Source organism: Mercenaria mercenaria, chromosome 12, assembly GCF_021730395.1.
Source record: "Mercenaria mercenaria strain notata chromosome 12, MADL_Memer_1, whole genome shotgun sequence".
NCBI classification, from domain to species: Eukaryota; Metazoa; Mollusca; class Bivalvia; order Venerida; family Veneridae; genus Mercenaria; species Mercenaria mercenaria.
In genome coordinates this window covers 18508049-18526579 of record NC_069372.1, presented here as the reverse complement: position 1 = coordinate 18526579, position 18531 = coordinate 18508049, and the positions used below count along the sequence as shown (strand labels likewise).

At 34.9% G+C, this 18531-nt stretch overlaps 1 protein-coding gene across 1 annotated transcript in view; it reads right to left on the bottom strand.

Moving 5' to 3' along the window:
• LOC123533521 (somatomedin-B and thrombospondin type-1 domain-containing protein-like) overlaps window positions 1-18052 on the bottom strand; it is a 67349-nt gene extending 49297 nt beyond the window's left edge. The window contains exon 1 of the mRNA XM_045315173.2: window positions 17443-18052. Coding sequence (XP_045171108.2) covers window positions 17443-17692 — 250 coding nt within the window. The 5' untranslated portion in view covers window positions 17693-18052. The remainder of the gene's footprint in view (window positions 1-17442) is intronic.
• Window positions 18053-18531: the final 479 nt, after the last annotated feature.

Here is an 18531-nt window from a genome sequence, read left to right as displayed (position 1 = left end):
GATGCAGCGCATCATTAATCATATATATTACAGCTAATTATATATCTGTGTGGTCTATAGACTGATATATAATTACAGAACATGCATTTCATTAATTTTCCTTTTTGAATGAAGTCTTAGCAAAACCATATCATTTTTTGAATGTACAACTTTTATCACAATGGGGTAATTTTGAATAACGAAAGCGTATATAGCAATTTTCAGTTTCTATGCATCAGGTTTTTTTTCTTGTATAACAAGGCAGTTTGAAAGACAGCTAAATCCCCTGCCACTGCTATGGATAGTGAAAGGGTAAAACCTTTGATTTTAGCTGTGACCTTGACCTTGAACTGACACGGCTGACTCATGAATTCTGCACAACGTCTTGATGAGGTGATCATTTGACCAAAGTTTCATGAAAATCCTTCAAGGGGTTTAGGAGATACAGAGCTGAAACATTTGACCTTCAGTTGTGACCTTGACCTTGAGTTGACATGGCTGACTCATGAGTTCTTGATGAGGTGATCATTTGACCAAAGTTTGATGAAAATCCTTCAAGGGGTTAAGGAGATACAGAGTGGACACCAAATGGAAGGCTCAAACCTTCGACCCTTAGTTGTGACCTTGACCTTGAGCTGGCATGGTTGACTCATAATTTCTGCACATCGTCTTGAAGAGGTAATCATTTGACCCACGTTTTATAAAATTCCTTCAAGGGGTTTAGGAGATATAGAGTGGACACGAAATGGAAGGCTCAAACCTTTGACCTTCAGTTGTGACCTTGACCTTGAGCTGACATGGCTGACTCATAAGTTCTGCACATCGCCTTGATGAGGTGATCGTTTGACCCAAGTTTGATGAAAATCCTTCAAGGGGTTTAGGAGATAAAGAGCGGACACAAAATGGAAGGTTCAAACCTTTGACCCTAAGTTGTGACCTTGCCCTTGAGCGGGCATGACTGACTCATGGGTTCTGCACATCGTCTTGATGAGGTGATCATTTGACCCAAGTTTTATAAAATTCCTTCAAGGGGTTTAAGAGATATAGAGCGGACACAAAATGGAAGGCTCAAACCTTTGACCTTGAGTTGTGACCTTGACCTTGAGCCGGCATGGCTGACTCATGGGTTCTGCACATCGTCTTGATGAGGTGATCATTTGACCCAAGTTTTATAAAATTCCTTCAAGGGGTTTAGGAGATATAGAGCGGACACAAAATGGCAGGCTCAAACCTTTGACCTTGAGTTGTGACCTTGACCTTGAACCGACAAGGCTGACTCATGGGTTCTGCACATCGTCTTGATGAGGTGATCATTTGACCCAAGTTTCATGAAAATCCTTCAAGGGGTTTAGGAGATATGGACCGGACACGAATTTGTTACGGACGGAAGGACGGACGCAGACCATTCCTATAATCCCTCCGCCACGGCAGGGGATTAATGACAGCTAATGAATTTGCATGTATTTCATTATCATAACATGACTTTCCATAATTGAAGGAATAAAATAATATGAAAGTATAAAAAGGGAGATAATTCTGTAATTATTTAAGACAGAGTTGTGGTTCCTGTGAACTTCCTCTTATTGCCAGCCATCATTATTTGAAATTACATTAAACTTCCTTCAACGTCAAATCTATTTGGATGGACAGAAAAATGGACAGACAGATGGGGACAAAGTGAGACCAGTATAGCACCCCCTCCCCACAAGAAAGCTCATTCTGTGGGGATATAATAAAGGTATGTATAAGAACCTCACCCCACCGCCCCTATCTCCACCCCCAAAAAACTCATTTTATGGGGGTATAATAAAGGTATGTATGTAAGAAACTGTATGACATCTACTTCTCATAATTTTAAATTATAAAGATACAAAATAACAGTTGAATGTTGAGTCAGACTGTGGTTAAAGTAAAAACTATAACACAGTAATACACAAAGACATTTTTTTCTAAAATTGTGATTATTGATAAAATTTCAATTAAGAAACATTTGAAACTTATATGTGAAAACGAAGCAACAGGTGCAAAAGTTTGATAAAAATCAAAAAAGAAAATTTATATTCTTTACAGCCAAAGTACACTGTTACTTAATATATGGTGTTTTCACTGATGATTTTGATAACAGTTTATAACCTGAATCATACCAGTAGCTTGAAAACAAATGTCTTCATTACCCCATACCCTGCTAAATTTCTGTTATGAACTTAATTGTCCGTCATTCAATTTAGACAGTACCATATCACTGTTAAAAGGGGTGCTTACGACTGAATGGCCAACAGTGCAGATTTTGATCTGACTGCATGGCTATGCAGGCTGATCATGATCTATACACTGGTCGCAAAGGCAGAATTAATCGTGTCCAGCATGGTAGGGGTTACAGTACTGATCTTTCAAGTATTCAACTGTATTAAAATTGCATCCTGAATACATGAACAAACACACAGAAATAATACCAGGTAGAGTGGAGATTGACTTCAATGCTGCACATTTTTATTGCCCTTACAAGACAGCTGAACAAGATAATGATCAGGTTGTCAGACAGATAGCTAAAACTGCTCCATATCATCATCATCTGCAAAATTGGTCCATGTTACTATGTTGTTTTTTTCTGTAAGTGTTGTTCCTATAGAATCTGGGTTTCATTAACGGCCAGAGGTGTGCATGTGACGTGTGTGTGTCTGTGGGGGGGTGGGTGGGGCGGGGGTTTTCCCTGTTATACTAATCTGAAGCCCCAGCTACTTTTTCTGTAGCAAATAAAGATCTACATGGGAGGACCCCTTAATCCCTTTTCTACTTTGAAAATTCTGTTTTCTACTTTAGTAATTAACCTTTACCCTGCTAAATTTCTAAAATGGACTGGTCCATCATTCAATTTGGGCAGTGTCAATTCTTAATCAGATGGGTGTTTACTGAAAATTTACTGACTGAATAGCGAACAGTGCAGACCATGATCAGCCTGCTCGTCTGTGCAGGCTGATCTTGGTCTGCACTGGTCGCAAAGGCAAATTCACTTGTCGCCAGTAGGCTAAAGATTAATGAAACCCCTGAATTTTTTTTGCTTAAAATGCCCTTTTGAATACTGTTATTTAAAAACCTTATCATGAATGAAGTAAGGGTTTGTGTACTGTATGTTTCTTTTATTACTACTGATCAACAAACAAAGGAAAAGAAGTTATGTCAAAGACCTTAACACATATTTCATGCAAAAGTGACATTACGTGACTTCCCGTCAAATCTACAACAGTTACCCGAGAATAACTTATCGGTCAGTCCAACATCTGCAATGACTTTGATTGGGCCTCTCAAGCAAGTTTGATTTTAACACAGTCCCGAACTGAATTCCCATAATTATCATCATTCAAGAGTCATAGTCGTTATCAAAATTATAAAGGAATACAATTGTTGACTTTATTACTAACTGTATTTGAGGTATCACAATCCTCTGAGCTAATATTGACCAATGACCGAATGTTACATTTATAACTGTGCTAGATCCCTACTTGAGAAGATTTCTAGACTCAATATTTGGACAAACTACAAGCAATGAAATAACTGATTTGCATTTATTATATATCACTTTAGTAAACATCCTTCCCTACTGGACGCCCAAAATATTTCCGCAGTTGTAAATTTTAACGGGTTTCTGTAACTGTCTTTCATATCCCCTCTGGAACAATATTACTGGAGCACCCCAATCAGAACAGAACAGAACAGAATAGATCTGTTCCCAATCAGATACCAAACAAGTTTAGATAGCAGCTTGCTATATGTATTTTATGGTGCTTTTTGCATTACCCTGACTGTTTTGCTTAAATAAGACTTTTTACACCTAAAATATTTCTATCCTTTTCTTTGTCAGAGCTGGCACTTTAAAAGAAAATACAAATTCAAATGTAGAGTTCAGTGGACAAACTATTTTCTTAAGCATAATAAAATGTAAATATAGGAAATTTGTTTTATATGGGATATTATTAACCTATCACCTTAACCATTTAAAGACCAAGAAATTCTGAAAAACAAGAGGACCATGATGGTCCTGAATCGCTCACCTCTTCCCACATGATCCAGTTTTGAGTATGACGTCGTATTTTCTATTATTTGACACAGTGACCTAGTTTTTGAGCTCATGTGACCCAGTTTTGAACTTGACCTAGATATTATCGAGATAAAAATTCTGACCAATTTTCATGAAGATCCATTGAAAAATATGGTCTCTAGAGAGGTCACAAGGTTTTTCTATTATTTGACCTATTGACCTAGTTTTTTAAGGCACGTGACCCAGTTTCAAACTTGACCTAGATATCATCAAGGTGAACATTCTGACCAATTTTCATGAAGATCCATTCAAGGGTATGGCCTCTAGAGAGGTCACAAGGTTTTTCAATTTCAAGACCTACTGACCTAGTTTTTGATCGCAGTTGACCCAGTTTCAAACTTGACCTAGATATCATCAAGATAAACATTCAGACCAACTTTCAAACAGATGCCATGAAAAATATGGCCTCTAGAGAGGTCACAAGGTTTTTTCATTATTTGACCTACTGACCTACTTTTTGACGGCACGTGACCCACTTTCGAACTTGACCTAGATATCATCAAGATGAATTTTCTGACCAATTTTTATGGAGATCCATTCATAAGTATGGCCTCTAGAGAGGTCACAAGGTTTTTCTATTTTTAGACCTACTGACATAGTTTTTGACCGCACATGACCCTGTTTCGAACTTGACCTAGATATCATCAAGATGAACATTCAGACCAACTTTCATGAAGATCCATTGAAAAATATGGCCTTTAGAGAGGTCACAAGGTTTTTCTATTATTTGACCTACTGACCTAATTTTTGGAGGCACGTGACCCACTTTCCAACTTGACCTAGATATCATCAAGATGAACATTCAGACCAACTTTCATACAGATCCCATGGAAAATATGGCCTCTAGAGAGGTCACAAGGTTTTTCTATTATTTGACCTACTGACCTAGTTTTTGAAGGCACGTGACCCACTTTCAAACTTGACCTAGATATCATCAAGGTGAACATTCTGACAAATGTTCATGAAGATTTCATAAAATATATGGCCTCTAGAGAGGTAACAAGGTTTTTCTATTTTTAGACCTACTGACCTAGTTTTTGACCGCACGTGACCCAGTTTCAAACTTGACCTAGATATCATCAAGATGAACATTCAGACCAACTTTCATACAGATCCCATGAAAAATGTGGCCTTTAGAGAGGTCACAAGGTTTTTCTATTATCTGACCTACTGACCTAGTTTTTGATGGCATTTTCAAACTTGACCTAGATATCATCAAGGTGAACGTTCTGACCAATTTTCATGAAGATCTTGTGAAATATATGGCCTCTAGAGAGGTCACAACGTTTTTCTATTTTTAGACCTACTGACCTAGTTTTTGAAGGCAGGTGACCCAGTTTCGAACTTGACCTAGATATCATCAAGGTGAACATTCTGACCAATTTTCATGAAGATCTATTGAAAATTATGGCCTCTAGAGAGGTCACAAGGTTTTTCTATTTTTAGACCTACTGACCTAGTTTTTGATGGCACGTGACCCAGTTTCAAACTTGACCTAGATATCATCAAGGTGAACATTCTGACCAACTTTCATAAAGATCCCATGAAAAATGTGACCTCTAGAGTGGTCACAAGCAAAAGTTCACGGATGGACGGAAGGATGGACGACGGACACCGCGCGATCACAAAAGCTCACCTTGTCACTTTGTGACAGGTGAGCTAAAAAGCAGTTTTTAGCAAAAATTATATGAGATGCATCTTAAGATATATAAGTTCGAACACTACTTCCATCCACGTCCAACTGGAACATACTTATCTGCAAGTACAAATAGTTAAATGTGGTTTTCGTGGCCCACATAAAGTGTCACGTAAAATGGTTAATGTGCATTTCTCTTAAAAAGCGCAATAAGTATCTCAAATAAAATCCTGTCATAAATTTATTAAAATTTAAATGCTTTTCTAACTGCCTTTTGAAAGGATTTAAAATGTGCATACAAAAATTGCATCTTTAAGCTAAAAACATCAATACCTTATCTGATAAAATATGATAATTTTATGAAAGGTAAATAGGATTTTATTTGTAAAAGTATTTAGTAAATCCCGCAGTATAATCTATTGCACTGGGAACTTGCATTTATATATTTGATATGAATACAGGATAACAATAAAAGTATTTAAAAGATTGAATTACCACCAGCAAATGAGTTTTAATTTGATTATTCAGCCTTATTCAAGATGTCAGAGTACCTCGTGAATCATGGTAACTTTGTAAGAAAGTTGCAACGAAATAAAAAAAATGCATGTTGCACACAATCGTGCATTTTGCATTGCTATTATTACTGCACCATTAAAGTGACTGCAATTTCCTAACAAAAAGAAGACTTATGTTGCTTAAATGCATTTACAGTCGCCTAAATCGGTCTCCGTTTTTTTTATGCAAACAAAAAAGTATAGTTATTTAAACCGTAATTAGATTTTAACACTGAAATATGAAATTCCATGCCTGTACGTTAATATAATATCTGATGAAGTTTTGTTGACATCTTCAGAGCAAAATGTTCAACACTATGAAAGCCTTTTTATAAAGTCAAAATCATTTTAATATTTTTTCTGGAAATAACTGCTAAACAAGAATGTTGGTTGTTTCCTCAGTACAATTAGAACTGCTGGTAAACTTCCTGGTCAGGTTTAAATATTTGTTTTACACAAACCTAACAAAAGTGCAATTACTAAGAAACTTCATCAGATATTATATTAACGTACAGGCATGGAATTTAATATTTCAGCATTAAAATCTAATTACGGTTTAAATAACTACTTTTTTGTTTGCATCAAAAAAACGGAAATATATCATGTTCTCCTTTTTGCCTATTCCAGTGAAGTCTAAAGCAAAAGACTTTTTCTTTCAAACAAAAAAATAACACAATTCCTGTCATTCTGTTTGTTTGTTTTGTGTTTAGCACCATTTTTCAACAGTATTTCAGTTATGTAACAGCATATTTCGCTTAATATGACCAGTGTTCCTGGATTCTCTACCAGTACTCTTTTGTTCTCCACAAGTAACTATCAACTTCCTCACATGAATTAGAGGTGTATTGATGCATCAATTGTCACAGAGAACATAGGCCTTGCCCGAGGATTGAACCCTAGATCTACGCTCTCCCTGTTGAGCTAAGCGGGCAGATGATTCCTGTTACACATTAGTCAGCATTAAATATATACAATTCATCGCAAAACCCACCTACAATATAAAAGGTAGCAACGTCACTATACACCTTAATTAATTAATGCTATTTCTTCACAAATGTTTAAAAAAACAGCTTAATTATGCCAAAAAAATGTGTAATGACAAGATTAAATGACATTTAAGTTCATTATCAGGTGAAAAACCTACCATAAAGCCTTTCTTGGCAGAAAAAATGATTACATCTAATGACATCATAATTCACTTTGTCCACCTAAGCCTAGGTGTAACATCCCTTTACATCTTGGCTAATGGGCAATGTGCTGGACATGCCATATTTTTTCCTGAGTTTTTGTGTGTTGAAGTATTTTCTATGCACTATGAATCAAGTGCTGTGACACAACTACCAACAAGTATCAGTGCTTGACCAATAAAGCAAAATACATTCTTTAACATTGTAAAGCTGGCAAATGAAATATTCATATCTCAGATATTCAATGTTCTTCTGGCCTTGACAAAGACATATCAAGTTGTAACATGTTGCTGAATTACCTAAAACTGTGATTATTAACTGTCAAAAGAAATTTCTTCCACAAGATTAATTTTGAAATTTGACTGGAAGTCTATAAATTTATATGAAACGGTAAGAAGAACAGATTAAAACACATTCAACACTTAGCCTCAAATTACACAGTACTCTGGTAAGTGCAATCCCATTTCCCCGCAGAATACGCTTTTTAATATAGGATTATGCCAACTTCCTTATGCTATTGTGTAATTGGCGTTAAAAGACAATTGTGTCAGTGATGGAAGTTAACTTGTGCTGATTAGTAATTGAAGCACAAGAATAAAATTTTTTCGAAAATCAAAATGCTACACACAGATTAAATGTAATACAGTCAGTTATTAATAAATCTGTTGAAATATTAGCTATAATCAAAAAATTGGCGACATCGAATGTGAATATAATATGAAATTTCCCATTGCAGTTTAGGATCACAACTATTAACTGAGTGCATTAGCTTTTATTAAATCAATTTTATAAGTAAAATTTGCTATAATTTATTTGGTCAAATCCTTTTTCTGGACATTAATTGACAAATAATCATTCGGGAAATGGGTTGCGATTGTAAGGGAGTATGATCAAAGTAACAATGTGTCAGATGTTTAAAGGGAACTACCATTGGCGTATATTCGCATTGGTTTATTTTTTTACCAGTCATCAAAAGCAAATACACAAGTTAATTTACATGCTTTGTACATGGGTCTTGGAATAACGTAAATTTAGAGAGGCAAGAGTAGATCTATCTGCTTTTTCTGTTTCATGCTTTTTTTATAGTGGGAGCTGTGCAGATTATTTATAACAAGCTTGATACTAGATTAAAAGTAATATATCCCAATAAGCAATTACTTCATTCATGGCATATACATATTGCTTTTTTACAGTAAAGCACTCGTGCAATGTGTAAAACAAAATATTACAAACCAGACCAGCCTGCATCCATGCAGTTTGGTATGGATCGCACACAGCACCTGTCGCAACCAATTTCTAGCTATTCCGTGAATAGGAATGCGCGTTTACACCGGACAGTACTAGGCTGTGCAATTCCCTATTTTAACACCACCAATATAGCAAGATTTAAAATACCCTGCTGCTGTTTTGAATTATAGAAATTAAAATGCAACATTTTCCTATATGCTATTTGTGTAAACTGTGGCAGTGTAAGAGACAATGTGTGTCAGTGCACCGAGATTAACTCTGTGCTGATAAGCCTTTTAGATGTTGAAGCCACAAGAAGATAAAATTATCTTTTGTTGATATCACACACATTTCTACACCCAAAGACAGATTAAAAGATTGTTAATACAGCAAGGTCTATCATCAATACAATCAGTTAGAAATAGCTGAAACAAAACAAATGGTGATTCCTATCATGGAATTTTGTTTTCTCATAATATGGATAATCTTCCTTTGCATTAGGATCACAACATCATATAACTGTAGCTGCATTAAGTCTGGTCAATTACAACAAGATTTTATAATGTTTTAAAATGTTGCTATTGAATTTATTATGGCAAACTCCTTTTTCTGGTTACTTATATGCAAATGGAGTCACATGTTGCAAAGGGAAGTAACAGTGGAGTCTGCTATTGTAAAGGGAAGTAAACAATGAAGTCAAAGTAACAAATGGTGCCAGATGTTGTAAAGGGAGGTAACTACTGTAAACATCTGCTTGTATATTGCTTTGGTATTTCTGATTTGTGGTTTACCTAGCATGCATGAAACAAAATACACAAGTTAATTACAGTGCTCTGACATGGAGTCTCCTGGAATAAGTAAATATTTAGTGTGCAGAGAGATCTATCCTGCCTTTTTCTTGATTTACATCCACTCTATTATCTTAATTAGTGGGAAGGTGTGGCAGATTATATAATAACTACAGCTTGAACCAGCATGCAACAGTCAATATGGATCCCAATCAAGCAAATATTACCTTACATCAAAGGCCTATACATATCTGCTCTTATTACAGTAAATGAGCCGTGCCATGAGAAAACCAACATAGTGGGTTTGCGACCAGCATGGATCCAGACCAGCCTGCGCATCCATGCAGTCTGGTCAGGATCCATGCTGTTCGCTAACAGTTTCTCCAATTCCAATAGGCTTTAAAAGCGAACAGCATGGAGCCTGACCAGACTGCGCGGATGCGCAGGCTGGTCGCAAACCCACTATGTTGGTTTTCTCATGGCACGGCTCAAATGGTTTCTTACTTTACACAAAGTGGAATCTATTAACATGTATATATAGTGCAGAATGAAAAGCATAATTGTTCAGGGCAAACACAGGTGCATAACTTATAACCAGAGAGCACAAAAATGAACATATGGCCATTTGTTTTAGATTTAGACAGTAGACACAGTAGACAATCTACTTCAGATTTTTTCCTTTGGTCAGACACTCTGGGCTGTCAGAAAAGCACAACTGTTGAATGATCAAACAGTTTTTTAATACCTAAATTACCATTATACTGCATGTACACATCTGACTGGTATGCATAAACAAAGGACTACTTGACATAAGGATTCATATAACAGAGCATTGAAGAAATTATAAGCACCTAAAAATATTTGCTAGAAAGGCACTATTCAGCACTATTCTTTAAGAGAATATCACCTTCAAATTATGATTATAATGATACTATATTGCAGTTCACAATTTCTCAAATGTTATTCTTTGCTCTGTAGCAGTGTGTATATAATGTATATAATTAGTCTATGATATCAATTGTCCGATTAGCTCAGTTGGTAGAGCATCTGACTTGCAAGCAGAAGGTCACAGGTTTGAGTCCTGTATCGGGCTGCACATTTTTCCGCTCCTATTACATTGGTGCCGTGAGTGTGGTGACTAGCCTTGGAATCCTAGAGCTAGGGTGAAGCAATGGCTGGGTTAGTTAAAAGAACCTGAGTTTGTCTTTGAAAAAAAAGGAGGGAGGAATGTAGCAGTGTGTATATAATGTATATAATTAGTCTATGATATCAATTGTCCGATTAGCTCAGTTGGTAGAGCATCTGACTTGCAAGCAGAAGGTCGCAGGTTTGAGTCCTGTATCGGGCTGCACATTTTTCCGCTCCTATTACAGCTCTAATGAAACTTTGCTATTTAATGTATGCTGCAGATTCCACATCCATACAGTTTCATTACAATCTGTATTAATTTTGTAACAGGAGAGCAACTAAAAAGAAAACAAATCTGTGAAAAGATCCTTTGGAAGCAAAAGAACCCAACCAAACAAAGTAATAGCAAATCTGTTTGACTGAGGTAATGAAATGTGCAACACCACACATACCCCAAAAATCAGCCTTTAAAATACTGATAATATTTTACTGCCCAGCAGTCCTAGAAATAATATAGGTCAGTCCAGTTACATTAGAACAAGAAACATACAATGATTTTTTTTTACTTACAATAAATTTCTTTAACAATGTCATTAATAAAAGTAATAAACTTTTCCTACTTCAAAACTATGCCATCGTATTGAAAAGAAGACATTGAAGGGCTCTTAAAACAACCTGGTGGGTTTATCGAGGAAGTCAAGCGGTTTGACGATCATTGATTTCTTTCTTCTAACCTTGACAAGTCTGAAGTATTGAATGTTATGAATTCAAAAAACTTAAATTTGACTGTAACTTAATACATTGCACCTTCGCTACATTAATGACTTGGTTTGGGATTAAAGGGACTTTTGAAAAAAAGTGCATTAAGACTGTCAGCTATGAGTGCGTCAAACATGCAGTGGAAAAAGACAGGAGCTAAGAAAAATTTGGGTCAAAATTTAACATAACGATCTAACTTTATACATTTTCTTTGCACAGCTTTTAAGGAACTCGTAGGAAAATGTAATCATACAAACGTAACATAAATTTTGAGTATGATATGTAAAATGGTGCTTTTTTCAGCTTTTTACTGTTTCTAGCCACAAAACTGAGCAAAAATAATAATGACTTCAGGTATTCACCTTTGACATCTTTCAGAAAAAAAACATACTTAAAAACGTAATTTGTTAAGACAAATTTTGTCTGATATCTATGATTTTATATCTTCCATCATTTCTAGCACAAACTGCCAATTTTTTGTAGAGAAAATTTATAATATCAGAAATTCTTGAATGCCTGCCAGTCCGCTCTGCACTCTGCAACCATTTCATAATCTTTAGCCAGATAAATTTCTAAAATGGACTGGTCCATCATTGAATCTGGGCAGTACTATTTATTATCCGAAGGGGTGTTCAGATGAAAATCTTCTGAATGAATAGTGTACAGTGCAGACTATGATCAGCCTGCATGCTAGTGCAGGCTGATCTTGGTCTGCACTGGTTGCAAAGGCAGAATGACTTGCCGCCAGCAGGCTAAGCTTATAATACAGGTGAGATTCAAAGTTACTGATATGGTAAAAAATACATATCATTATTTGCAAAAAGTTTATTTCGCTAGTTTTTGCATATTCACATATTATTTGTGAGAAGTTTATTTTCGCTAATTTTTTAATATTCACATATATTACTTTTTACAAGAAGTTTGTTTTCTGTATATACATAGCATATTGCGATGCATTTCAGATGTGCATTTTCACTAAATTTCATGAATATATCAAATAAATTTGGTGAAATATTTCCACAAATTTGAAGTGTTTTACAATATATTTCGTCAAAAATGCATTTAGTCACCTAATTTTGCCATTAAACTATTTAGACTTTATACTATAGAAAGATTTATCTTTTTCACCAAATTGTTAAAAGATGTAAAATATGATAAAAATTAATAACTGCTCATTTTTTAACGACTTCTTTTTCTTATGGCACTACTGTCTCCATAGATGTTCACAGAAAAAGAAAACTCATGAAAAATTATAAACAGTTCAGTAAATATCTTCTTTCAGTTACCTTTTGCTGAAACATTGACCCTTTGAAGCCTCTGCCAGATGTTGTGTATCATATAGGCTGGGAACCTGATCATAATTCATGTAACTGACAACACCTAGATGCAGTCATATTTTTCATTTTCTTTTCATATCTTGTTTCACTGTGATTTATAAGCCTCAACTTTTAAGAGAAAATGTGACAAAAATGGGGATCCAAATAAATTTTTCAAATTATGATACTCTGACAAATCAAAGTGTTTGTGTTTTCTAGCAGAATACCTTAATGAAGAAATATGATGGAATGTCAGCATTGTAACATTATTTAGTAGCTTGCAATCCCAGATAAAGTCTCTTTAAGTAAGTGATAAAACAGACCAAATACAAGAGTATTGTACATTACGACCTTATATCAGAATGTCACTTAACAGTTACTAGCCACTTAATACAAGAATATCATACACTGTGACTGTGTATTTGAATGTCACTTACTGCTGAAAAGTCTCAGGCCAGATACAAGAATATCATACATTGTGACCTTATATCAGAATGTCACTTACTGCTGAACAGTTTCAAGCCAAATTCAATAATATCATACATTTTGACAACATCAGAATGTCACTTCTTTACTGCTGAACAGGTTCTGACCAAATATATGAATATTTAGACTTTATTTTAGAAAGTGTTGGTGGTGTTGTGGTTGCAATTTCCCTCTATCAAACTAAAAGAAACTACTAACTATTATAATAAGTTCTAATTTGAAAACTCTGTATCCCTGGTATTATGACCTAAAGGCCAAACCTAAGGTCAAGGTCAGTATTACAATACCTCCAGTGATCTAAAGGTCAAAATCAGTATTACAACACTACCTTTGATCTCAAGGTCAAGGTCAGTATTACAACACTTCAAATGATGTAAAGGTCAAGGCCAGTACTACAATACCTCCAGTTATCTAAAGGTCAAGGTCAATTTTACAACACTTCAACTGATGTAAAGGTCAAGGCCAGCACTACAATCCTCCAGTTATCAATATTACAACTACACCTTTGATCTAAAGGTCAAGGTCAATTTTGCAACACTACAAATGATGCTAAGATGAACACCTTCAATCTCAGCTAAAGGTCAAAGCCAGATTTATAACTTTATATATAAATTGTAAGTTTGATATTGCATCTTAGCTTTGATCGGAAAACAAAATTAACCCTTATTTAAACATGCTAAATTTCTACAATGAACTTGTCCATCTTTGAATTTGGACAGTACCATTCACTGTTAAAAGGGGTGCTTACCAAACAGATACTGACTTAATGGCAAACAGTGCAGGTCATGATCAGACTGCATGGATGTGCGACTGCATGGATGTGCAGGCTGATCATGATCTGCATTGGTCGCAAAGGCAAAATTAATCGTGTCCAGCATGATAAGGGTTAATGTAACAAATTTCAAGCTAAGGTTGCACTGAAACTCTATATAGACCACATTTCTTATTTGATTAAAAGCAATTTGGTATGTTTAGGAGATTATCAACATTTTGTAAAGATTTACAACACCTCATTTATAGGACTTGAGACCATTTTATTAGCATTAATGTTTATCAGTTTTGGAGGGTTTTAGTACACTTAATGATGACATGCCATAAAACATCATCAAATATTTACCTTTCCTCAATATTTCAAGCGCAGATGTATGTCAAACCCATGAAAAAAATGTAAGAACGTACTAGGAAAATATGATGTAGGTATAAAAAAATCACTCAATTTTGTATTAATATCAATTAACAGGTACTATACTTTAACGTCACTTCTACTACTTTAATGCTTTCGGTAATTAGACTGAATGTATTACAGAACAGCATCTAAGCTCTGGTGAATTACATAAGCTCCTTGCAGAAACATTAGTGAGGTTCTGAGAGCAATGTTTCCCAAATATAATATTCTACTGCTTCTCCGCAAGAAAAAAAATGAAAATCTGAATTATTCTTTTCAGCTATAAAGTCAGAGGATTTCAAATGATATATACCGCCTCAATAGCCTAGTGGTAGAGTGTCCGCTTTGAGTGCGGGAGGTCTGCGGTTTGATCCCTGGCCACATCATACCAAAGACGTGAAAACTGGTACTGGTAGCTCCCTTGCTTGGCACTCAGAATTGAAAGGGTAGAACCAGGAGGTAAAATAAGCACAGGTAAGTATCTGTTACTGGATACCTTAGTTTGTTGCACAAGTGCTTTGTAGCCCATGTTATATGTTGTATTATATGGGACGTTAAAATAAAGCTTACCTTTACCTTTATGATGGGACTAACTTACAATTTTATTATCTTGGACATAATCCAATAAGGGAGACAATTTGAAACTCACTAAAGTCCCTCAGTAATATGATCCCCCCCACCACTCCTCCAGCCCCACCCCCACCCCCACCCCCACCCCCCACAAAAAAATGAGGCCCTACAAGGGTTCTAAAATGACTTTATAGTCTGACTCCCAGCATGTGACGGCACATCTTTAGTGATAACAGCACCATCAATGAAAATTGAAGTACTTGAAACAGAATTACACACAGTCAGTACATCCTGCTGATAAACTATGACAATTATACTAAGTTTCAACAAATTTTAAAAACTAGGAACTGAATTTAAGCTGAAAATAATTTTCAAACAATTCAGAAATGTTCAGCAATGATTCAGATAAAATTCAGAAATATTCAGAATAATTTTTCATATACAAAATAAACATACGTAAAAAATTGCTGAAATGTGCTGTTCAATCTTAAGGGAGGGACCTGGAAAACTTGAATTATGATATACAACTTTTTCAGGGAGCTTCAAATCTTGATTTAACACAAACAAACAAATATTACAACATGTTGAAAGAAAGTAAATATCAACTGATATACCCCTTTTGTAACAGTGTAGAAAGATTTCTTAAAGGCCAGACAGAGGGTTACATAACACACTGATACTATCACCCTTGCTAACTGTCACCAGCAATTAGCAGGACAACTAACACACTTAATGTCTCATTATCTGGATTTTTGACAACTTTCTGTCAATTCAAGGTAATTTGGTACAATTTATGACTCTTTGGGTTAATTCTTTACACTAATTAGGCTCATTACTGCAATTTGTACTGCACCCCCAAAGTTTTCATTGAACAGTTATACCCCATATACACATCAAATTATCTCAGAGAACAGTTAAAAAGTTAATGGTTATATCTTAAGTTATCTTTTTCCCTGTACCACCTGCTGGCTTAAGTGGATGAGAAAATGACCAGTTTTTGCTGAGCATTCTTAAATTACTATATTTTTTACCCAATGGCATGTAAATATAAAATGAAAAACGCTACTAAATTCCTTTCATAGCACTTGTAACTGATAAATGCATTTTACTTACACTTGAATTTTTTTTCTGTTCAATTACAAGTAAAATCACTGTGCTACTTTCTATTGTAAATTATTTTGCTATATCTTAATATCTTAGGTGAAAAATATCTAGTGAAGGATCAGCTTTTACAAAAAATAATTTAATTTTGTTACAAAAAATGTCCTGTCACACAGATCTTTATCACCTGAATGACAGTATACATCGAAAAGGTTCAAAAAGAGTTAAACGTAAGGTAGCGCTTATCTCCGTGTCACAAATGATAAATTTGATAAAACTTGTTAATATGTTTCTCCCCGCTGTATTGAATCAGTAGTATTTTTCTCAACAAATATACAAAATGCATTTATACTATGACAATTGTATGGACCTTGACAACTTTTAAGTCCGCACAGGTGTTCTTAAGTCAAGTGAAATAGCATTTAAACATGTTTCAAACTTCAACAGGACTGTCTTCGTTGATACTATGTGCCCTCCCTGATATGAGTATTATATCCCAGTATCACTTACTACAAATATGCAAAAATCATTTACATAAATTTATTCATTACAGATGTCAAAATGTAATAACAGATTCTGGCCAAGGACTTTTTGTGAACACACTTACATCATCACCATCATCAACAACAATAACAACAACATCATCATCATCTTCATCATCAACAACAACATCAGCATTATCATCATCTTCATCATTAAATCACAAACCGTTAAGGCTACAAACATCTATCATCAAGATTCTATCAATTCAAGGTTTACTCAAAGATCACTACTCTAAACAATGACTTGAATAACACTCCAGATCAGCCTCACACTCAAAACTGAATTAGCTGCAAATGATCAGCATAGATGATTGACATAGACCAATAACACAGATAATTAACATAATTGATTAACATAAATGATTAAGTCATTAATATATATACTTGCTTTAATACCAGTAATACTAAAAATGATCTATATTAAAATGGTAAAATCCTCAAATGGAACCATTTAGGATTAATACTCATAAAATAATTAACACTCAATATACTGAGTTTATTACAAGATTTTACTGATTTACACTTAAAAATTTGCCCAAACTTGTTTACCAGTTACCTGACTACAGAATTAACTCAAAATGGGAATATATAAGATGGGCTATAAAAATAAACCCAAATTGTACTTTACACACAAAAATAAGCCAAATCACTTAAACACCTTATTATGGATCAGAGTGATGTTACAACACCTTTAAAACAAGAAAAGCATACAGTTTTTACCTAATACTGAACTGCACGAGCTTGCAGATAAATTCCGTCTCTGAGGAGCTCTAGAAATTCTCAGGTGCAGAAATATATGAAATTAAGGCCAGAAAAAATCAAGAACTGTGGAATTGGGTTTTAACAATTACTAAGCCCATTTTATGATTTTAATCCCCCTACATTCGTAAACTTGATATTATACACACCTTTACAATTTGTTTCAAAATCCATACAGCAGTCTTTCATTTGCAAGCATTTGCTATCGCAGAAACAATTTCCAACCGTGTTGTCAATTTTCCTCGAATTTGGTACATAGCATGTGTTATTAACTTGTTCGCAGCATAATCCGGCAGACTGGCAGCCAGTAAAGTGTTTAACTTCATACTTATCCCCCTGTGCAAGAACGCAACACGCGCAAAATGTTACTAAAACGAAGATACTTTTTATAATTTCCATCGTGCTTTTCACGTGTATATTTTCCACGAGCGTTATCCGTTATGTGTTGATTTCAAACCAGAAGATTCCAGCTGAGAGTTAATTCCAAAATGATAAGATCATAAGTTGTCTGTTAACACGAGCTTAATGCGGCTGTGAGCGTTTCTTTCTAACTTGTAAGCTTAATAAACTATGTAGTAAAAGCGTCAAAAACGCCGCGCTTTGTACCTGAAAAAATCTGTGTATAAAAACTCCAAGTGCAATGACTTTAAATAAAAATTCGCACAAAGAAATTCAAAGAAGTTTTCAAATTAAAACGCGGGTTAAAGTACTTTAGGCCTACACTCCGTGCAAACCGAGGAGATTTTGCGGTATGTCGTATTGAAACACCCTACCGATGTAAATGGTATCGCCCGATCTGGTTCCCGTTTCTACTAGTTGTCACTGCGGTAGTATCGAAAACCAGACTATTGGCTGGCGAGAGGGGTCGTCTCAAAACAGTTGTTAATCTGATGGTGTACGCACACTAAATATTTTTGTGAATATATACAACTACCACACTTTACATTGAAAATCCATACATATTTTCAAGAATTATCTTGAAACTGATATAAAATGAAGAGAAAATAAAGGGACGTATATCTTATGACACTTAAAATTCTCTTACTTATTCTCTTACAAAATGTGAACAATGCATCCGCATTGTAAGGTAACCATAAATGATACCTATTTCAAATAAATTCTAAATATGATAAACTATCGAAACTTGTATGTTTGACTCACGCCTTGTTTATTATACTGTCTGGCAACAACCATCATAAATTTTAAGATAAGCTTTCTTTATTGTAGATCGGAAGTTG